Raw genomic sequence first — 22,549 nt, 5'->3', positions numbered from 1 at the left:
TATCAGTGATTCTTTGATATGTTCGTGGTTTGGGTTGAGGTGATGCAGCAGGGGTGCAGATCTATCGTGCACAAATAAGAACATATATATACATACGTGCAGACGTCTGCACGCATACAGATTGTTTCTGATTCTTTAGTTAACACCCACCCTCCCCCTACTTCAACGATAAATAACAAAGATGAAGGAAAAGGTTAAAAAAAACAAGATAAACTAACCAATGAGAGACTATACAAAATGTGGAAGCGAGTAAATAATGAGTTTTGGGTATTCTTCATTCTCTATCTCTTGGTAATATATATATATATATATATATATATGGATATATACATATATATACTTCTTTTTCTTTCCTCTTTTTGTCTGATATCTTCACATTACCAGAGTCTTTTTTCCTTTTCGTGCTTTCCCCCCCCCCCCCTTATTTTTAAATATACACAATCAAGCAGATAAAAACGCACATAAATTACATTACGTACCCATCTACACTAAATCACATTCTTAATTGAACTTATTTTGCTTACGTTTTGTAAATAAAGACGTAGAAAGAATATAAGTACCTTTTGTAATGCAGGAGAAAAAAGGACGTGTTAATGGAGTTGCAATCCTAGATGGAGCAATGGGTACTTTGTTGGAGCATTGGGGTGTAGATCTGGATAAAGCAGGCCCCATGTGGGCGTCCTCTGTTCTTCTTTCAAACCCAAATTTGGTACAACGTGCTCATGAGGCTTACATAAAAGCAGGGTGTGATGTACTGCTTACGTGTACATACCAAATGTCTGAGGAAGGATGTACTGCATCAGGAACAGCTATGTCAGATTTGGTAGATTGTGCAATTAAGGTAGCACGTCTCGCAATACCATTACCTAACAAAAAGGTAAATTCAGAAGTAAATAATTTATGGAATGATAGTTTAACAGGTGCATCACATGTATTTGCTCCTTTATTTTCTTCTCTTGAAGCTCAATCTGAACGATCCCTTTTACTAGCTGGTAGTCTGGGTCCATATGGTTCTGCTATTCCAGGAGGTCATGAATATCGCGGTGATTATGAAGTGTGTGATTCTATTATTGATACATTTCATAGCAAACGTTTGTTGGCTTTTGTAGGGCAATTGGGTGAAAAAGCCTACCTTAAGGTAGACTTTTTGCTTATGGAAACACTTCCCAGACTAGATGAAGCCATAAAGATACTTTCATGGATGCAACAGCAAAAGGAGTTTCAGAATAAAATTCTTGCTACAGCTCCAGTATGCTTTAGCTTTGTTTCTGCACCTATAGAGTCTTTCTTTCGAGAAGATGGTGATGATAAAGCGTTAATTGAATGGTGGGAATTACACGAAAGATTATCCCATCTCCCAGATGGCAATACGTTTGGAGCAGCATTAACTGCACTTCAAAAATGTCAGGCACCTGGATTAGCAGGTATTGGTTGTAATTGTGCTACTCCACTTGAGGTAAGTCTTATGGCCAGTGCCATGTTAAAAAAGAAACGTTCTGATAAGGAATCTACTCTCGCCTTACTTCTTTATCCAAACTCTGGAGAGTTGTTTGAAAATGGACAGTGGTGTCAAACGAATGTGATGTTGAAAGATACAGAAGTGGAAACGGGAAAAGAAGAAGAAAAAATGGATTCACTACAGAAACTACAACGAAAACTGGCAATTGGAGACGGTGATGTGTGCACTTCCTTGCAGTTTGTATTGCAGCTTTTGCATCAGCGAGATGAAGCGGAAGATTGGTTGGTTAGAGTTATTTTATACGGGGGTTGCTGTCGTTCTACACCGGAGGATACTATGGCTCTAAATCGTTTGTGTTCAGCTTATTGAGTTTTCTTTTATTGCCTGAATTTGTTTTCCTTTTACTTGAGTGGCATATTCTTTTTTTCTTCTGAATTTGATGAGTCTTTCAATATTCATTGAATTTTGAAGGGCCCGAAGATTATGGTTGGTGCATTTTCCTTCCTTGTGATCATTTTTTTTTTTTTTTGTTATTTTGGTTTTTATTTTCCCTTTTTGCTACAGCTGTGTGGGTAATGCTTGTTTATTTTTTTTTCTCACTTTTTAGTGCGTTCGGAGTGTTACTCTGTTCGCATATCTTTCTTTTTTGAATGTTTTCTGAGAAGCATATTCTTCTTCATTTTATTTTTATATTCTTATCCCCACTTTTTCTGTTTTGTCATTGTTTAAATATTGCTTTCTTTTCTCTGAAGACTTGAGGGAAAATCGTGCTACAGATTTTTGAACAAGTAAGGGATGTTTGCCAGCAGCGTCGTGAGTGTTATGACTGTGGTGAAGTAAAAAAAAAAAATAACAACGAAGTAGAAGAACAAGAAACACATGTGAATCATCATCATAATAAGAAGAAGAATACTTCACTTACGGTCTTAATTCGTCGTCTTTGTCTCTCGGCAATGGCAGGATTTAAAGCTGTGGGTTCTTCACGGCATGTGCGGCCCAAACCGTTTTTGTTCCCAACACCCGACGGGGTCCTTCGCTCCGCCACTTCATCGCACAAACGCGTACATGCGACAACATTGCCGTTGGCCGCACAGACAATAATGTTAACAAGCGATGGAGCACAGGAATATCACAGAGAGAAGCATTCGCCATCCATGGTAATACCAACAACAACAACTGAAGATGACAATAAAGAAAAAGAAAATGAATCCGTTGACTCCTGTACACGAGCAGCGGTGGAGCGTGGACTGGTGGCAGTACTCATTAGTGTTTGCTCTTGTACTACCGTTGATGGTGAACAAGAGGCGAGTGATGTTTTCTCTCTGCAGGAGCGTGTATAGGCACTACATGCACTTTTGGTTGTTATGTGTTATGCCTGTGGAGTGCGGGGTGATGGGGGTTCACTAATTTGCAAAAGTGATTTACTGCAACTCTTTGCCACCGCGTGTGATATATTAAAACGTGTTGTGGAGCAAGCCATGTGTGATGGACAAGAAAAGAATACCACAGGGGATGAAAGAAGAGAATGTGTGGAAACCTTTGCTTCTATCACTAATACGATTGTTATGTTGCTTGGATGTAGAGATCCACGTCATTGGGAACGTGATCACGAGAAAAAAAAGAAGAAAAAAGAAAAGCAGAGAAAGTAAAGTATTAAAATCATGCGTGTTCGCCAGCAATGAATTTCTGGCATCAGTTTCCAAGTGAAGAGAATAGTGGTATCAGTTGATGTTTGTGTTGACAGCCCTTACGGAGAATGGATTATGGCAGTATATGTGGCGTTTTGTAGCTTTTCCTTTTTTTTTAGCGCAGTTTTCTCAGGAAAATAATGGAATTCAACAACAATCACATAATAATAAGTATGATAATGGAATAGTAGTGGGGGATGCAGGAGGTGATTTTAAACAATATCGTAATACTGTGCGAATTATTGGTGTTCGATTGACGTTAAAAATGATTACATTATTACTTTTACGTGGCTCCGTTACTGAAGAACATGATCTCGCTAGTATACTGTGTTGTCCAACTGTGCAGGAAGAGGAGGGACTAGAGAATATGTGGAGTAGAACACTTACACCATCTCGTAGAGATAACCAACCCCATCATGAGCTTTCTACAAATGAACAACGTACTATATTTACATTACGACAACTCTCAGGTTTTCTAGTATTCCGTCGCCTTTCTTGTTATAAAGTAAATGCAATGTATGTTCTTTTAACACGTTTACAACTGCAGCTACCACCAGTACCAGATATTAATATGCGAGTTGTTTTTGAAGCCCTCTTCTTTTTACAAGAACCTTTACCAATTCCAATTCCAAATCCCATTTCCGATAGTACATCTGCTGAAGAAAAATATGATTTTAATGAAGAAAATACTATTCCTTGTGTCAGTCAAACTACTACAGAAATAACGGCATCTGTTATACTTGGACGTTTACTTCATGTATTGTCCTTTCATCTTGAGTTTTCCCGCGATGAGTGGAGTGAGACTGTTAAGAAGAGACACAGTGGTCGCTATACAAGCAGTACGATGGCGCCTACCACCAGTCATGCACTCTGTCTCGCCGGAGCACTACTCTCTGTTGTATTGCTGTTAGACCAACAACAACAAGAAAAAAGAAAAGCAGAAAAAAAAGAAAAATAGGGGAGTAGGGGTGTTTTCTCACTGGAGCAGGCTATGGGGCGGCATGCAACATTTAAAGCATGCGAACATGCATTGCTGTTGCCGGCCGAAGTATCGGCGGGACTCAGTCGTACACATCAGGTACTTCTCCTTCTCCGCACTATAGCAACTATGCATATGCAAACACCAGTACACACACAAACACGCCATCATAGCCATTATACACATATAAACACTACTATTGATATAGACACATTACCATGCATACACACACTTCGACTTGCCGGTCCATACATTGTGGCATTTTCACAGTTGGTGCGCCCGAATGCACAGACGCCCCCATCGCTTCGTTGGAGGCAATTAAAAGCGGATGTATGGGCAGAAACGATTACGGCAAAAGTTCGGGGAACATCAGGTATATCCACAGCAGAACGACGAAGAAAGTCACAGACAAGTTTATCATGCACGTTAACAGTGTCCATTACGTCCCATGTATCTGGAGGAACATGATAATCTTCAGAAGAATGGAAGAAAAAAGGAAGAAGAAGAATATAATGAAGGTGAAAAAGAACAGAAAAACCAACGACAAGAAGAGTCTGATAAGAGTCATGAAGATGGTGTTCTTCAACCACTACAGGTGTATGTGAAAGTACCCCGTGCAGAAGGTGGGGAACAGGTGGGCAGTGTTAATAATACTGGTATTAACAATGATAATTCTACAGGTGTTTCCACCAAAACAGATCCTATTCTCCCAGAGGAGTCTTTTCCACCAATGTTTTTTGGATATAAATCCGTTTCCTTCAGTAATCGTAAGCGTAGTGGTGGGGTTGTCACTGGTATGCGTAGTCATAATAGTCACAGTGTTGAAGTTGGAATCACAGCAGCTGCAAGTGGTAGTGGTAGTGGTGGAGTTGTTTCAGTTAATGGAAGTACGAGAAGTATGATTTCTTTACTATTAAAACAAATGTCATGTGAAGTGAAAACTCTATTTGTGAATATGGATGGAGAGGAATATGCTGGGGTCATTCATAAGATTCCATCTTTCTCATTCCTAGATCGTGAGAGAGTAAAATATATTGCTATTGTTGAAATGACTATTATATCACCATCACAAAAGTCCTCCGAAAATAGTAGTGAAGAAGAAATATGGCCTTTTAATATGGTAGTTATCGCTTGTTGTATAGTCTATGGAGATGAACTTTATCTTTACTCGCAACCACCGCAAAGGTCTACGGTGTTTTCATGTGAAGAAGGAGATAGAAACATCTCTCAACGATCGAATAAAAATGAACCAATGGGAGAAGGAAGAAAAAAAACAAAATTATTCAAAAAACTTGACATTAGTACCGAATACTATTTGAAGTGTCTCAGAGAACAAGGAAAACCCTCTCAGTAGTTATGAAAATGAATATGATAAAATGAATAATATTGATGCCTATAGAGCCAACAGCTGTCGTGGATGTTGCCCTCACCCGCAACGATCAGGATCACGAAATCCAATCATTGCAAGAAAAACTCCAACAAGTGCGAAAGTGTGAGGCGGAACTGCAACGGCAATTACAAAATGCCTTAACGCAGCGTGAAACACTTGTGGCCAGTCTCACAGACACACGTGCAGAACTGCGGCTTTGGCACACAGACGTTGTAGCACCACTGCGCCGCGAAGTAACACTATTGCGACGTTCACTTGTGCGGCATGATGCGGAAACTCGTGCGGCCGTTTCCCTCTGCCGTGCACTGCGGGATGAACACATAACACTCACATCGACGATTCACGCACTTCGCGAAAAGGTGCGGGGTTTTGGTGGAAATAATGGAGGACAGCAGAAGAGAATGAGATGGACGCAATGGGAAAGAAGAAGAAGCCTGAAGACAGTCATAGTGAAGGGTGAAGGAGAAAGAGAGTGTGTTTTTCTGTCTTTCTATGTATGTGTGTATGGTGAAGTGTAGTGTAGCGTTGTTTTTACATCATTAGTCGTGATTATGACTATAACTATCGTTATTTCCTTTCTTTTTGTATTTTTTTTTTTTGAGTATCGTTACGTTTTTTTTTTTTTTTGCTCCTATGACTTCACACTCTGATCTTTTGCTTTATATATATATATATATATATATATATATATATATATATATATATATATGGGTAAGCCCGTGCCCTTGCTTCTCTCAGGCTGTTAATAATGACTTTGAGGAATTTCTTCTGAATAATATTTTGAGGTGTTAATGGGGAAATGACTTGCTACATAGATGTTTATTTATATATAAAAGTAAGAACTCAATAGACTCGTTATTTTTTTTTCTCACCCTTTCTTTTTCTTTTTTTTATATTTGCATACGTGTATGAATATGATTCTTAGTCTCTGTTAGAGACGGTTTCTGGGAGTTGCTGCCTAAAATATAGAAGATCACAAAAGGAGAAAAAACGTTTATGGTTGATATTGTCTCGGATGACTATTTCCCTCCTGAAGAAGATGACATTGATGTATCCTCATCCTCTTCAGGTGGAGAAGCAGTAACAGTACCTGCAGGAGGCACATCTCACCGAGTCGCTTGGGTGTTTCCAACATCCTCCATTCATCCCTTTAATTTGAGTACTAGAGGAAATGAAACACTTTTAGAATCTGTGAATGCCGTACGGGCATCAATGGAAGATGGAAAGTTAGAAGCCGCCCTTCGTCTTGTAGAGGATCAACGGCTCGATATTAGTCTAACAGCAGTAAATACCACACTGCTTGTTGATATGATGAATACCTTCTTGAATGGACTTGCTTTGCCCGTATATGCCTTTGTTTCATCGCATCTACGCGGTTATTTGATGAATTTCTTTGGCGCAATAACACAGACCTTGTATAGTAGTAGTAGTAGTAGTAGTAGTAGTAGTGATAGTAATAGTGGATTCGTAACGAATAATAATAATAATAATAATAATAATAATAATAATAATAATAATAATAATAATAATAATAATAATAATGCAACTGTCATGACGAATTCCCACACGAGCGGTGCTAAAGTGGAAGAAGTGATACCTCTAACTCCCTCTTGGTTCGGTATTTTATCCACCAATCATACAAGAGGGTTTTATGCAGAAATGGCCATGTTTTTTTTGTGTGTGGGATTGTGTATCTTGCTTTTTCTTGTGCGCTTTCGCTTTGCAAAGTACTTTCGTGGTATTGATATATACACATCTCAGCAATGCCATGTGAATCACTCTCCTGTATCACAATCACATTCAAGTAGAAAGAAAAGTAATCATGTGGAGGATTCTTTCATGTTACCACCAGGAGAAGAGGGAGAAGAAGAGGAACATCATCGTCCTCAATTACAACAGAGATTACCGCTTTTGTTGGAACATAGCGATGATGATGGGTGTGCGAGTCCTCCGAGACTTTCCTATACGATGTAAGGGAAATAATAAAGAGAAGAGTATGAGGTATTTATGGAATTAATTAAAGAGATGCAGAGATACAGAGAGAGAGAGAGAGGGTTGAAAGGAAGAAATAAATAGGAAATTTAAAGATGAGAACTGTCAGATATAAGACAGTTACAATAATTCGTTATGTAATTGGTTTTGTATCTGGAATTTAATTGGTGCTTTTCTCTCTCTCTCTCTCTCTCTCTCTCTCTCTTTGGTTTATTGGCGGTTGCTAAACTTCAAGAAGTTATTGTTTTTTCTCCTTGTAATTGTCTTTTTTCTTCTTTTTTTTTCTTTCTTCTGGTCTATATGCCCTTCTCTTTACAGTTTTGTTTTTCTTATATAATCGTCTCTTGTGGTGGTACATGTACGATCGTTGGAGCTGTGTCTTGTGTGTATTTCTTTGTTTGAATGAAGGAGGTGGCGGTGATAGTGCACACATTGATGGAAAATAACAAAAGAACAATTTAAAGAAAATGAGAATACTAATTGAAAGATTTTGTAGACTGTTTTCTTCCTACTTTATTATTATCATTACTTATTTATTTATTTATTTATTTTGTATTTCCTTTTACATTTATATCTTTAAATATGATTTGGATTCTCTCTTTCATCCGTGAGAGCCTTGTGTCGCGATTTCTATTTCTAGCGGCTAGAAGCACACATACTCATTATCACATACATATTATTATTATTATTATTATTATTATATATATATATATATACCTACGGGGTGTGAATGCCACTATTGTTGTGGGCTTTCGCCCGTATTATTGGCTTTATCGTGCTGATCATAGCGCTGCTATGTGTAAAGAAAACACGACTGCGACATTTACCATCGCGTCGTACTCGAGTATCACGTCACCACGGCGAAACATGCGTGTGGCTCGAACGTCTTACAAGTGCAATAATTGAGATGTTGCATAGTGCTATACAAGAACAACAACAAGATGGGGATGATGTGGATGTAGATGATATACAACAATGTTTGCGGGGGTATGCGTTTTCGTCATTAGATTCTGTGGGAGCACCGCCGATTCGGGGAAGTCGTGTGAGTGGTAGTTGTACCAACAATAGTATTGGTAATAATACTACTAATAATAGTACTAATACTACTAAGGATAGGACTAAGAGTGTTGCTGGTAATAGTATGGCGAATAATACTAGCAGTTTTTGTTCTGAAGAAGATGGTATTAGTTCAATGGGAATACCATCTCGTCTTTTAAAAGTCTTTGAAGAACGTGTAGAGGCTATACTGGAGGATCGTGGTATTGCGGCTTCTGCAAAATGCAAAGTTCACTCTATAGGACAGAAACCACCCACTATACGTTCTATCCGCATAACAAATCTTACTGGAACGGGATCCGCAACAACTATACCAACTTCTGGTACTGCAGTTGTTTCTGCTGCTGTTGGTAGTGGTAGTAGTAGTGTTGGTATTGCTCTTGCTGGTGGTGTTCCTGTTGGGAGTAGTGTGCCTGGTGGTAATGTTGGCGTAGTAGGTGTAAACAACAATAACACTACCAATAACAATAATAATACATTAGCATCCCATAAAGGTAAATCTCGACATCCCCAAAGTAATTTATATGCTGCTGCTGCTGGTGGTGTAGGAACGAATAGTATTAATATTAGTAGTAGTGGTGCTGGTAATAGTGGTGGTGGTGTTCCTACTGCGGCTTCTATGGATGATGTGATGGATATGTGGCGCAGTGATTCCTTTGTGGACGAGTCCGTTGGTGGTGCCCCGCCGCCGATCGCATCTGCAGTGGAATTGGAGGCGGAAGTGGAATACGCTGGCGGCGTGGATGTCTCATTAGACGCCGATTTGTGTTTGGCACGCGGTAGACGATTACCAGTTTCTGTTCGTGTGAGTGATATTAAGTACATTAAGGCACATGTACGTGTGTGTGCCACACTGCAGTATGAACGGGCCACTATGGACAATCAACGTCGACCGTACTTGCAGTGTACATTGTGGTTAGAGTCGGAACCGACCTTTTCTCTCAAACTCACTTCCTTTATCAGTCGTTATCGCATTTGTAATTTTTTTGCGGTGCCGCTGGTGATTAAATTTCTCTTATTGCGATTTCTCCGCCATCGTCTACTGCGGCCGGCCGGTGTTGGTGTGAGTGTTAATATTCCACTGCCGGAGAATGTCGTCGATGGCGGCACGCAGTCGTGGGGGGCGGCTGTAAATGATGCCGCCACAACTGTAGCGGGATCTATGAGTGCCACCACACATGGAATTCCACGTGGGAGATGAAAATAAAGAGATAGAGAGAGATTGTGTCTTTCTGTCTGTGTATGTTGTATTGTGTGTTTCTATGCGTATTTTTGGTTCTTGTTGTTGTTGTTGTTGTTGTTATTGATATATTTTTTCTTGTATGTCACGCTCTCTTAGTCAAGAGACATTTTGTTAGCGTTCATATTACATATATATCAGCAAGAGGAATACATACAAGATGGGGCCAACGTTATTGTGGTCATGAGTTTCAAAACCATATGTTCTTTTTTTGTTTATTCTTTTTTGTAGTTTAATTGCATACTTGCTATTTCTATTCATCTGCTGTTTTCTCTTCACTTTAATATGTGTATACTATTCTCTTATCTTTCTCCTTTTTTTTTTTGTTCCTTGGGGGTCTGTTATCAAATACATTGGCTATGGTGATTTACACATGTAGCAAATTTAAGGGAAGAATAAGAATAAGAGCGCAAAAGAAAGTAAAATCAAAGGGAATAATTAGTGAATTAAAGGAGTGCAGGGAACCTCTTTTTTTTTCCCCTTTTTCTCTTATTACTGTCTTTTTTGGGGGGAGTTGGGTATTCCTATCTGAGTGTTTGCCTTCGTATTATTTCTCTGCGCCGCGGCATCCACTTACTCTACTATACTATAAATTTACACATTATCTAGTTACATACATTATCACATTGGAGCTACCGCTAAACAAAGAGAAAAAAAGATGAATGTAGCAAAGCGAAAGTTTATTAAAGACATGATGTCGCATTATCGTGCATCCCAACCACCTGCAGATCATCCAGAGATTTTAAAAGATTTACAAGATCGTGTACTGGATATTGGTATGCGGGCTGTAAATAAAGCACATGTGGAGTTGTTTGGTTCACACGTGAGCGGATTCTGTAAACCCACATCGGATGCCGATCTCTCTCTCACATACCGTAATTTTTCTCCTTGGCTGCAGGGATTAGAACGTGTAGATGATCAGAATAATAAACGTATGACTCGTTTCTCAAAAGAGGCGGCGGAAATGGGAATGGAAGATGTACGTTATATTCGTGCACGTATTCCAGTCGTTCAATTTACAGATAGTCTTACTGGAATACACTGTGATGTTAGCATTGGTAATGTAGGAGGTGTGGAAAACTCAAAAATTCTTGCCGCTATTCGTGATATATATCCAGATTTCTATCGAGCGTATATTCATCTTGTAAAGGAATGGGGAAAAGCACGTGAAGTGATTGCCCCAGAACGTTCTACCTTTAATAGTTTTACTGTTACAACCATGGCACTCATGGTATTACAGGAAATTGGATTACTTCCTGTGTTTTCCGCCCCCACTGGGGAGTTTGGTCAACTCACATTACCGGATGTGGAGCTGCAATTAGAAAAGTTTAAATTACCTCCTATATATGATTCCCTACAGGGCGATGATGAGAAACTTGGTGAAGCTGTTTATTTCTGTCTACAACGTTTTGCAGAATACTATTCAAAGTATGATTTTCAAAGTGGAACGGTGAGTCTTATTCATCCACGTCGTCATCGTAGTGTATATGAACGAGTTGTAAAACGTCATTTAGAACTGTTAGGGGCTAGAAAGCGAATGGAATGGGAAAAACACCTTGCAAAATACAGAGAAGATGGTCCACTTGATGAAAATGAATTTTCTGCAGCCATGCAAAATGAAGCTACACAACGTCCGAGTAACACACCATATGTGGTAGAAGACTTTGTGAATTATGTGAATTGTGGTCGTCGTGTACAGGCTTCACGTGTGCGTCATGTTCAGCAAGAGTTTACACGACTGCGTGAGTTGTTATTAGAGAAGGAGAGTGAATTAAGTTTTGAAGAAGTGTTCCGTGAGACGGATGTGGTTCCACGGTTTCATGGCTTTGAAGGTGTTGGAACACGAGATCCACGTGTGAAGACATTTCTTGCACAATAAACTACAATGGATTCTCTCTCACTCTTTATTGTCTTGTTGGATGTGCGAAGAATGGTGATATATATATATATATATATATATGTAGTTAAAGAGAGAATTTTTGTATGGTAGTGGTGATGGAAAGTGGGTGGATGCTACATTGCTGCGAGACGTTGTGGGATACGTAGAAATGATTTATTCCGTTATCTCATTATCCTTATTAACTCTAGACCACATTATATATTTTCCATATTTCTATGAATCTGTTATTTATTTATTTATTTTTATTTTCTTGATTCAGCACCATCATGTCAAGAGGGACTTATTCACTTAGAAGAGATACTTCTCCCGCCAACGCCGCGGATAACAATAGCAACCACAACAACAACAATGATAATAATGATAGGGATGATAGTAATAAGACGAATGAAAGTGGGTTTAGTAATGTCCGCCGACTGCCGTCTATACAAATAGATTCATGGGAGCTTCGCAAATTCTCCCGGGAGGGTTCTATTATGCCCAATGCCCTCATTGCCTGGGACGTGGACGGCGATGGGGTGGAGGAGTATATTCTCGGTACTACGGAAGGGCAGTTATTAGTCGTAAAGTGCGATCATCGACTGCCGGTGTATTCCCGCACAGTGACGGCCACTATTTCTGTGTTGATGTATAGCGCCGCCCACAGGCGTCTCGTACTAGTGACACTAGAGGGACAGTGTGAAGTCATGGAGGGGTTTCTTGTTGATAGTATACATAATAATAATAATAATAATAATAATAATAATAATAATAATAACAGTAATAGTGGTAGTGCGCGGATGCCACATTCTTCTTCTTCTGTTGGCGTTGGTGTAAGCCGACGTGAAGGAAGCTCTGCATCCTTGACTGGAAAGAATAATACTATGGGAAGTATACATAATATGGATTATATGGCTATGGGAAATAGAGACGCTGCATCGTCAAATCAAAGTTCTTGGCCTTCTTTAGTATTTGGTGTTCCTACAAATTGTATTTCGGGAGATATCACATCGGATGAAGATGTTAGTGTAATATTTCTTGGTTCCTATGATCGACGCGTGTATGCCTACTCACTTCGTGATGGTGGTGTTTGTATTGGATCACTCTTTCTACAATCTCCTGTTACTTCAATGAAGTGTTTTCGTTTTCCTTCTTCCAAGGAAACACCGTTACATGTTATGAATAATCAAACAACATCAACATCAAATCGAGTTCATACTAGTAATAGTAATAGTACTACAACTACTGTTATTGGTAGTGGTAGTGAGTATGGATTAACTAAACACACTATGGAGCCTACGTCTTTTCTTTTTATCACCTGTGGCTACCGAATGGTATTACTAAAAGTATCACGTGCAGATGTGTCAATGTGGGAAAGACCAAATCAATCCTATTTCGTTATGGTACCCGAACGAATGCAGGAACAAACTACCGTTGCAAAGCATACAACTATAAACAATGTAGCCCATCGTTCATTACATGTCTCATCACCCGCATTACCAGATGAGGCATTGGGTGCTCGAATGTTCTTGTTAAACCCATTTTGGCAGGAATCAATTAACGGTATTTCACAGCCGGGAGTTTCTGTGGAAATTAGTAGTTTAAATAGTGGATTACAGACCTTGTCGATAGATAGTCGGGTGTTTTCATCATTTGATGCCACACAGACATTTTTGAATGAGGATTCCCTTTCATCCAACTCAACAAGAAAACTACGGAAATCTCATTTAAAGTTTAGTAATATTCCCGCTATTTCAGGATTACAGTCTGAAGAAGAAAAGAAAAAGGAAGTGGATGAGGGAGAAATACTTTTCTCTGAACGATCTGAGAAGGATGTACATTTGCCTCTCGCGGTAGATGTTGCCGTGGGGCAAACAAAAGGACAATTTGCAGTAGCCTCTGAAGATGGACGTTGGTTTATATATGAAATGTCCTTTGCTGATGAAAAAGAAACTGTTATACCCATAGTAATAACAACAACAACAAAAGAAAAAGAAAAATTAAATTCATTGAGATCTGAGAATGAAAAGATAGGGAATGAATCTACTAGTGCTATGTCTCTTACACAACCCTCTGTTCGTTGTGTGGCATCCGGTCAACTTAAAGGACGTGGATTTGTACAACGTGTTCGTGTCTTTTGTGTAAAGAAGGATGAGTTCTGTAGTGTATTTATTACAAATGACGGTTTCTGCTATACCGTTGATGGAAGTAAACATGTATGTATTGAATCACGTGTAAAGCCAGATATATTATCTTTTACTATTGTAGCTGGGGGATCCACTACTCATTCACCGCGACCATCGATGTTATTTGGATGTAACTGTGCACAAACCTCTCATGTTAGCGGTTGTACAAACGCGGTTTATTTCACCTCAACATCCATGGATTATACACGATTAAATCAGCAGCAGCGAAATATACTTTGTGGTCCTATTGGATGTTCAGTTCTTCTTGTTTGTGTTACATTAGATGAATTGGTTATTACGACTGTGGGTGGGGAATCCTGCATGTTAGCTGATCATATTTCTTCTAGTTATGCGCACAGTGTAGAGATGCAATCTTCCACACTTCCACTTCCTCCTACGCGATTTTTTGGTTTTTTAAATAATACACGAAAGTGCATTCCAGCAGAGGATGTTGTCTGTGCGGAACATGATGTGCATGATCGCCAATACGGCCATTCGGTACATCATAATAATAATAATAATAATAATAATAATAATAATAATAATAATAGTGATAATAGTGATAATGAAGAGGAAGAGGCATTGATGTTGCAGTTGGGCACTATATTGCTTGCTGGTGGTAATCTTAATAGTGATAGTGGCACAGATGTGGCGTCTCGCTTTAGTGCAGAGAAGCGGCTATTTGTGGCCCGTAAGTTGTGTGCTGTTGGATACACACAAGAAGAATGGGAATTATTACTGCAGATGGATGCCAATACGTAGTCGTAATAAAGAAAGAGAAAGAGAGAGAGAAAAAGATCCATGTGTGCTGGGACTGTTTTTTCTTCGTTGTTTCTTATTTGTATGTATATATATATATATATATATATATATATATATATATATACATTTTTATTTTTTCTTAATGAGTATATCTCAACGGAGTGGACACTCACTATTATCGTTTTCTCTTTCTGTACTTTTTTTTTCTTTGCTTCTTTATTTGTTTGTTTGTTTCATTCTGTGTGTTAAATACAGGGTGGAAGAGGCAAACAAAAATTGGAAGAGAAACCCAGTAACTCGTGTGAATACGACTTGTAATAAACATATTATCTTGTTTTGTATTTAGATGCTTATTATTATTATTATTATTATTATTATTATTATTATTATTATTATTATTAGTATTAGTATTAGTGGTATTATGTTTTTTCTTCTTTCTTCTTTTTACGTGTGGGAAGGGGATTGCAGTAGTGGTGGTTATTATTTATAGAAGAAGAACTTCATCTCTGTATCTCTGTGTTATTATTATTATTATTATTATTATTATTATTATTATTATTATTATTATTATTATTATTAGTATTATTCTCACTTACCGATGCCTACAGGAGAGATCCAGTCTTTAGATGAGAATACATGTCTCCGAAGTACTGTAGCTTCTCAACAACCACAACAAAAACATCAATCATCATCATCATCAAGAACAACTGGAAATAAAAAGTCTCGCAGTCATAAAGGTTCTGTCAGTACAACGGCGCCTAACAACAACGACAATAATGACAATAATAATAATAATAATAATAATAATAATAATAATAGTAAAGTTCTGACAGAAAAGGAAGTAAATACGGCACACGATAAACGACCGGTCGCATCGCATTTACGCAGCACTAATGGATTTCAACAAGTAAAGACTAACGTGGAACGTGAGAAACCACGGCATACGCTTTTTGACTCATTGTGTGCTGAAACTGTAGTTTCTATTAGTGGCTCCGATGAAGATGATGAAGTGGAGGAGATAAACATGGAAAGAAACAAAACACACATGGGGGGAAACACTAGTAGTCATAGTAATAATAATAATAATAATAATAATAATAATAATAATAATAATAATAATAATAATAATAATAATAATAAAAGTATTACTAGCCATACACGAATGAAGGGAAAAGGAGGATCTACAGAGTGTGGAAAAGGGAAAAGTCTTCCCGCAAAGGTCTCATCTCCAGCGTGTCTTTCGCCCAAACACACACCACATATGAAACATTTATATATTACCTCAAATCATAACAGTTTCCTTGACCAACAACAACAACAACAACAAGAAATGGAAATAGAAGAGATAAAAAGAAGAAAGAAACCGCAAGAAGGACGAGAAATTAATGAAACTTTACCAGAGGATGAACTTAGTGTTTTTCGTGGTCTTAAAGGACTTAAGAGCGAGGATGATATTTACTATGAGGGATATGTGGATGAGTCTGTTATGGTATGTCCTTTTCGACTGATGGGTAGTTGTGTGAAGGGTCAACACACACAAAGGGAATTGTTATCGAATTATACAATTCACTCACATTTAATGTCGTTAGCGGGACTCGTACATGAACTCCGCACAGAACAGCGTATTGTGCAGAAGGAGTTTCAACAATTACATATGAAGATGGAAGTTCAACAAGGTATAATAGAAAGACTGGAGAAGAGTCTGTTAAATGGTGATAGTAATGGAAATAACCATCATAGTCCCACGAGATCAAACAATGCTGCTCGTATGAAAACAACAAATCAAATAACTAATACTACTACTACTACTACTACTAATAATAATAATAATAATAATAATAATAATAACAATGGTAATATATGTACGCCCTATCCTAATTTAGGGGGAGAAAACAATGGGAATACGGCGGTATCACGCTCGATACTAAAACCAGCATCTGGGCGAACAACAACAGCCATGACGAGTGGGAATCAGAACAACCCTCATAATGAGCAATTGCATGCGGATAACTCCTTCTTTGTACAACGCATGCGACGTCGAACTTCCATTACCATTCCACCCACTGTTAATAATAATAATAATAATAATAATAATATAATGGGAATGGAGGATCACGGGGGACTTCGTACGACCGCCAAGCATTTAGCCGAAGAGGTAACAACACCGGTGGAAGTCTCACGTGCGGTGATGGACAACTCACACGTTAATGCAAGCACCACAGAGTCCACCACCCACACAGAGAAACACTCTCACTTTCAATATAAACAACAAGAACAATTAGAAGAAGAAAAAAGAAAAGTGAAAGGAGAAAATAATAATAATGTACATGCACATCGATACGGTTATCGTCGTTACCCGGCGGAGCTGGACGTGGTGGATGACTCCCGCGGTCAGACGGTGAGTCCAATCTCAACAGTGAGTGACTCCAACGCGGATGAAGTCTCATCTAATGATGAAGTGATGCGAGCCGTCGCCGCTGGCGTACATCCAACAACAACAACAACGACAGGAACTGTTAATACAACAATACCAACAACAACAAGAGGCAATCCACCTTTATTATCACCAGTGCAGCTGCCAGCATTGACGGTGCGACGGGCGGGAAGTTCAAGGCGACTTCAACCGACGAAACCAAACGAACGGCAGCGGGGCGGTGGTGCAGATGTGTCTCTCACGCAGCGTGCACTAAAGCGGCCGTTTAACAGTGTGGGATCTAATATGCGGGAGGCGAAGGATGTGGCACGGCGGGGGACTCTCTTTGCGCGGCAACAACAACCACAGGAGCAACAGCAATCAGAATAAGAAAAAAGAATGGACCTGTAGAGTTGATAGTGGATTGTGTTGTGTTAGTATGAAAGGAATGGTGTTCCCTGTTGTTGTTGTTGTTGTTGTTGTTTCTTCCTCTCTTTCTCTTTTGAAATCCCTTGTAAAAGCACTTCAAAATAAAAGAAGAGCACTAATTCTAGAGTAGATGCATCCATACTTTTTTCTTTTTTTAATCTTTATTAGATTGAATGTTTCTTTTTTTTTTCTTGACCCCTTTCTCCTTATTAGGGTTACTGTTGTATCTCAAAAAAATAAAAATAATGTTTTTGTGAGAAGGACTCGGACAATTAATATATTTATACCTGCATATATGTATTCACATGTATACAATATGAACAGGAGAATAAATATTAATGAGGGCCTGTTAGATGACAGCGATATGTGAAGGGAGTTAGATCGTTTTTTTTTTTTTTTGACAATAATCTTTTTTCTTATTAGAGTTATATTAAGCATGACACGGCAATAAAGGACCAACTGGTCGTGACATTCATTTTTTCTTCTTTTTTTGTTTTGTTTTTATTGTTATTATTATTATTATTTGATTTCTCTGTAATTGCAGATCATATATATGTTTAGTTATTTCTACTCATTTTCTTCCTACTTCTACATTTTCATTTGTGGTCTATATAGAGCTTGTAATATGCACACGATTGAAGAAGATCCAATTAAACTTTAGCGTCAAACTGTATACGTGTTTAAAACCATGATGGATGATTAGATCATCTTGAACTATTATCTTGAAGAGGAATAAATGCTATTTCTCTTATTATTATTATCATTATTATTATTATTATTATTATTATTATCATTATTATTATTATTATTATTATTATTATTATTATTATTATTATTATTATTATTATTATTATTATTATTATTATTATTATTATTATTATTATTATTATTATTATTATTATTAATCTATTATTTTTTTATTCTTTTCTTTGTTCGCTGTAGTTTTGACACCCTCGGTCTCTTTCTCTTAGTGTACTTTATTTTTCTTCTTTTTGGTGGGGAGGGGGTGTTTGTTTAGTGTTTTCTTCTCTTCTATTAGTGAGAAGGACAAAGAAAGAAAAAGAGAGAAAAACTTTGTACTGGGGAGTCATTTTATACAAGAAAAAGAAAGGGGAGGGAAAATAAAGGAAATAAATAAACAGAGAATAAAAAAAGACTTGTAGCAAAGAGAAGAAAGAATAATAACAGGCAATGAAGACAGCTCGTGCCTCAGTAGATAACATTCGAGTATCGTGTCGATTTCGTCCACCTAATGCTGTCGAACGTCATACTCCTTTTTGTGTAGACTTTGATGGATCTAAACATGTTATTTGCAGAACAGTTCAAACTCCACGTGGTGGGGCGGGTGGATATCAACAACAACAACAAGTCTCCAGTCCACGTGGGGCATTAACAGATGAAACGGGTTCTCTTAGTGGTTCTGCGGTTCCGTATGATTGTTACCGTTATTCCTTTTCTTGTGTGTATGGCCCAGAGACAACACAAGAGGAATTATATAATGAAGTAGCGGCTCCTATTGTAGATGATGTGATGTCTGGATATAATGGGACTATTATGGTGTATGGACAAACTGGAAGTGGAAAGACACACACAATGTTTGGTCCTAACAGTGCGCTTAGCAGCAGTACAAACACAAATGTGAATAATAATAACAATAATGGTAGTAGTAGTAGTAGTAGTAGTAGTAGTAGTAGTAGTAGTAGTAGTAGTAGTAGTAGTAGTAGTACTTTACACACAGCAGATGGTTCACCTGTACCGCCTTTATCAAACAATGAAAAAAACAATCCTCTTCACACCGGTATTGCCCCTCGTGCATTACGGCAGCTCTTTCATTCTATTCAAAATGCCGATGCGGGGGTGGAATTTGAAATTCGACTCATGTGTGTAGAAGTTTATATGGAACGTGTGCGGGATCTTCTTACAGGTGATGTTCGACACATACGAGAAGATCCCACTGGTTTCTACGTTGCCAATTGCGCCCAGCCGTACATTACACATCCCGATGAGGCGCTGCAACTCCTGCGAGCCGCACTGCGTCGTCGTGTGACGAGTAGTACTGCATATAATGATGCGAGTAGTCGCAGTCACTGTGTGGTGAGTATTACGGTGCGTAGGACGAGTCATACACAACATGAGGCACGTATGGGAAAACTCTTTCTAGTCGATCTTGCCGGTTGTGAAAAGGTTTCTCGCACACAGGCCGATGGATTACAGTTGGAAGAGGCAAAACTTATTAATAAGTCTCTTACAACGCTTGGACATGTTATTATATCACTTGCAGACCGGCAAGCGCATGTACCGTATCGTGATAGTAAACTTACCCGTATATTAAAGGAATCATTAGGTGGAAACGCACGTACAGCTCTTATTGTCTGTTGTAGTCCATCACAGTTAAACGCACATGAAACTCTCTCCTCTCTGCGCTTTGGCGCACGTGCACAGAATGTCTGCAATCGGGCCGTAGTGAATCTTCAACTCACCATGGAGGAACTTAAAAGTATGCTAGATATTGCTAAAATTGAAATACAAAAACTGAGACGAATGTTAAAGTTAAAAGAACGGGGTCTTGGTAATAGTAGTAGTAGTAGTAGTAGTAGTAGTAACAAAAATGGTATACTAGTAATGTCATCACCATCAGCAAAGTCATTAACATCCGCCTCATCTCCACAAGCAACATCACCACCCCCACCACCCCCAGAAATAACAACAACAACAAAAGGCGCAGGAGGAACAGAAATACGATTAACAAACCCACAAGGAGGTTGTGGATCCCCTACACGTGATGAAAGTGTTTCCCGTTCCGTGTGGGAATCCGCAACAGATGATGATAGTGTAGAAGTACTTTTACATCAAGGGGCTCGTGAGCAACTTTCCTTAAGTGATCTTAGAGCAGAAGTAGAACGTCTACGAGAGGCTTTGCGAGATGCGGAGTGTCGAGCCGATACTCTTCGTACACAGTACACAGCACAGACAGCATTAGTAGAGATTCTGCAGGAGGAAAGTACTGTGTGGGAGGAGGAATTCACAAAAGTCATGCGTGAAGTGTATGCCCAGCGGCGTTGTGCAGATCACTATCGTGCACTTCTGCAGGAAGCACGAGATGGAGCTGGATTATTACCACGACAACTCACTGCATACATTGAACAATTACGTTCTATACATGTTATGCTGGAACAATACGCCGAATCCACTGTTGTGTCGCCGTCGTGCCTTCGTGCAGGACGGAAGTTGTGTGGAATGACAGTGAATCATTCTACTCCAGTGACATCTGGCAGAAATGTACAATCTACAGAAGGGGCAACCACAACTAATAATACTAATACTAATAATACTACTTCGGCAGCAGGTGTGGTAGAACCCGTAATGGAGACATCTTCCATGCAGACTTCAGGTACTCAAATCCCTGTAAATAAAGCGTTCTCGTTAAAGAAGGAAGCACAGACTCACAATGGTGTATCAGATACACATCAGGATGAGATGGAATGTCATCACTGTAATGATAACGGTATCATTGATAATGGTGATAATAGTGAGAATGTTAATGGTGATGAAGTGGCGCAGAGGGAAGAGTTACTGCTTAGTCGTTTGAATGCTGCTATGGATGAACTGGAGCTGTTACGTAACGCTAACGGAGCTTTAACGCTAGAGCTACAACTTGCAGAAAAGAAGTTAACTATCCGCCATGAACGTATTGAAACGTTAAAATTTGCATTACGACAGGAGTGTGCTGCTAATCAAGAACTTCAGCAAACACTCGAGAATGAGCGTACAAACCACCGAACTCAATTAGTGGAAACGCAGAACGATGCACTCTACTGGAGGCAGCGGTATGACGATCTTCTTAACAATTCACATACAAGTAATAAAAGACGGGATATGGAACGTAATATGCATTATAGGAATAGTAGACCGGCGTTGGAGGTCGCGCTCTCTGCTCGCAGTCATCGTCCAGTGGCGTTATCACCATCGCCTGTTGCCCCGCATGATGGACTTTCATCTGTTTCTCTCAATCACGGTATTGTCGTGAAAGCCATAAGAGGTGGTGGTCATAAGGAAGGGAGAGAATAAGAGAAAAATTAAGAAAAGTGTGTTTGGTGTTTTTTTTTTTTTTTTTGTTACTGTTGTTTTTCTTTGTATATGCATATTATATGCGTTTATTCTGTGTATTTCTTCTATAGACAGAGATGTGAATAAACAAACGATCAGACGTACGTTACAGATGATTAGAAAGAAAGAAAAAAGAAAGACCTCACGTATAATAATTATATATATATATATATATATAGTAACGGAGAGGAAGATAGGCGTACTGTAATGGAAACCAGAAGAAGAGATGAAAAGAAATAAGTGGGGGGAAAGGAGGTAGTTGGATAAAGCCAATTGTTGATTATTATTCTTGTTTCTTATTGTTGAAGGCATTGTTTTTGAATTCTTTTCTTCTTCAGTTTGTATGTATGTGTGTGTTGATTATGCTTTTGTTTTTCTTTAGTCTTTGGTAATCTTCGCTTTTATCTTTTTTTTTCCTGGTCGGCTTCTTTTCTTGCGATGTTTCACTTACTGTTAGTGTGTATGCATAGAAATAAAAGGTATGCACCTATAGTAAGAAAGGCTTCATTTTTTTTTTTTTTCATACGCTTTTCTGAGATCTATCCTTATATATATAAACAACCAAGAAGAAAAAAAAGAAAGAACCTCTCATTTTTTTTTTCCTACTGAGTTATCATTTTATAAATTTTTTTCGCTTTGCATCGTTCCGAGTCGAGCGAACAAAAAAATACGACGAAAATATGGTAGATGAAATAAAAGGATCCGAAAAGAATAAGAATGTGGGAGAACAATACTAATAAATGAAAAAAAAAGAAAAATCATTATATCAGGTTTATTATCAGTGTGTCGCATGTCATTCGGTTGATTATTTCTCCAGCCGTTGATATCGTTAGGACACTATTGCATTTTTTCTTTTGATGTTTTATTTGCGCTGCTAAAAATGAGGAGGTACCTATGGGCCTTTTTCTTTTTAATTTACCGCTGATCTCTCATGTTAAAAGGTTCTTTCTTTTTTCTTTCTACACCTCTTCT

The 22,549-nt window shown here is 38.5% G+C and overlaps 12 protein-coding genes across 13 annotated transcripts; all 12 read left to right on the top strand.

Moving 5' to 3' along the window:
• Positions 1-568: 568 nt before the first annotated feature.
• Positions 569-1,828, top strand: LSM04_004809 (Homocysteine-binding domain; the record flags this gene model as incomplete). Its single annotated transcript, XM_067337232.1, has 1 exon — positions 569-1,828. One exon carries the CDS (start codon positions 569-571, stop codon positions 1,826-1,828), a length of 1,260 nt encoding a protein of 419 aa, XP_067194741.1.
• A 584-nt stretch (positions 1,829-2,412) lies between these two features.
• LSM04_000075 (uncharacterized protein) lies at positions 2,413-2,799 on the top strand (the record flags this gene model as incomplete). Its single annotated transcript, XM_067337220.1, has 1 exon — positions 2,413-2,799. One exon carries the CDS (start codon positions 2,413-2,415, stop codon positions 2,797-2,799), a length of 387 nt encoding a protein of 128 aa, XP_067194671.1.
• Positions 2,800-2,823: 24 nt separating this feature from the next.
• Positions 2,824-3,108, top strand: LSM04_000616 (uncharacterized protein; the record flags this gene model as incomplete). Its single annotated transcript, XM_067337209.1, has 1 exon — positions 2,824-3,108. One exon carries the CDS (start codon positions 2,824-2,826, stop codon positions 3,106-3,108), a length of 285 nt encoding a protein of 94 aa, XP_067194682.1.
• A 79-nt stretch (positions 3,109-3,187) lies between these two features.
• Positions 3,188-4,105, top strand: LSM04_000615 (uncharacterized protein; the record flags this gene model as incomplete). Of its 2 annotated transcripts, none has more annotated exons than XM_067337198.1 (1): positions 3,188-4,105. In XM_067337198.1, the coding sequence occupies one exon, from the start codon at positions 3,188-3,190 to the stop codon at positions 4,103-4,105; it is 918 nt and encodes a 305-aa protein (XP_067194681.1). The 2 variants fall into 2 exon arrangements, with proteins under 2 accessions (XP_067194681.1, XP_067194680.1); XM_067337197.1 differs by having other exon boundaries at positions 3,662-4,105.
• A 33-nt stretch (positions 4,106-4,138) lies between these two features.
• On the top strand, positions 4,139-5,480 carry LSM04_009645 (uncharacterized protein; the record flags this gene model as incomplete). The annotated part of the gene is made up of 2 exons (XM_067337186.1): positions 4,139-4,483; positions 4,560-5,480. 2 exons carry the CDS (start codon positions 4,139-4,141, stop codon positions 5,478-5,480), a joined length of 1,266 nt encoding a protein of 421 aa, XP_067194816.1.
• Positions 5,481-5,515: 35 nt separating this feature from the next.
• On the top strand, positions 5,516-6,034 carry LSM04_005386 (uncharacterized protein; the record flags this gene model as incomplete). The annotated part of the gene is made up of 1 exon (XM_067337173.1): positions 5,516-6,034. The coding sequence occupies one exon, from the start codon at positions 5,516-5,518 to the stop codon at positions 6,032-6,034; it is 519 nt and encodes a 172-aa protein (XP_067194749.1).
• A 478-nt stretch (positions 6,035-6,512) lies between these two features.
• On the top strand, positions 6,513-7,490 carry LSM04_005148 (uncharacterized protein; the record flags this gene model as incomplete). The annotated part of the gene is made up of 1 exon (XM_067337161.1): positions 6,513-7,490. The coding sequence occupies one exon, from the start codon at positions 6,513-6,515 to the stop codon at positions 7,488-7,490; it is 978 nt and encodes a 325-aa protein (XP_067194744.1).
• A 748-nt stretch (positions 7,491-8,238) lies between these two features.
• On the top strand, positions 8,239-9,765 carry LSM04_005989 (uncharacterized protein; the record flags this gene model as incomplete). The annotated part of the gene is made up of 1 exon (XM_067337148.1): positions 8,239-9,765. One exon carries the CDS (start codon positions 8,239-8,241, stop codon positions 9,763-9,765), a length of 1,527 nt encoding a protein of 508 aa, XP_067194764.1.
• Positions 9,766-10,462: 697 nt separating this feature from the next.
• Positions 10,463-11,683, top strand: LSM04_003487 (polymerase; the record flags this gene model as incomplete). The annotated part of the gene is made up of 1 exon (XM_067337137.1): positions 10,463-11,683. One exon carries the CDS (start codon positions 10,463-10,465, stop codon positions 11,681-11,683), a length of 1,221 nt encoding a protein of 406 aa, XP_067194720.1.
• A 287-nt stretch (positions 11,684-11,970) lies between these two features.
• LSM04_006825 (uncharacterized protein) lies at positions 11,971-14,628 on the top strand (the record flags this gene model as incomplete). Its single annotated transcript, XM_067337126.1, has 1 exon — positions 11,971-14,628. The coding sequence occupies one exon, from the start codon at positions 11,971-11,973 to the stop codon at positions 14,626-14,628; it is 2,658 nt and encodes an 885-aa protein (XP_067194772.1).
• A 598-nt stretch (positions 14,629-15,226) lies between these two features.
• On the top strand, positions 15,227-17,431 carry LSM04_002145 (uncharacterized protein; the record flags this gene model as incomplete). Its single annotated transcript, XM_067337115.1, has 1 exon — positions 15,227-17,431. The coding sequence occupies one exon, from the start codon at positions 15,227-15,229 to the stop codon at positions 17,429-17,431; it is 2,205 nt and encodes a 734-aa protein (XP_067194701.1).
• A 1,230-nt stretch (positions 17,432-18,661) lies between these two features.
• LSM04_004474 (Kinesin motor domain) lies at positions 18,662-21,538 on the top strand (the record flags this gene model as incomplete). The annotated part of the gene is made up of 1 exon (XM_067337103.1): positions 18,662-21,538. The coding sequence occupies one exon, from the start codon at positions 18,662-18,664 to the stop codon at positions 21,536-21,538; it is 2,877 nt and encodes a 958-aa protein (XP_067194737.1).
• Positions 21,539-22,549: the final 1,011 nt, after the last annotated feature.

Source organism: Trypanosoma melophagium (genome assembly GCF_022059095.1).
Source record: "Trypanosoma melophagium isolate St. Kilda chromosome Unknown ctg10segment3, whole genome shotgun sequence".
In the NCBI taxonomy this organism is placed as follows: domain Eukaryota; phylum Euglenozoa; class Kinetoplastea; order Trypanosomatida; family Trypanosomatidae; genus Trypanosoma; species Trypanosoma melophagium.
The sequence above is the reverse complement of the archived record's forward strand: the minus strand, read 5'-3'. Positions and strand labels throughout refer to the sequence as shown.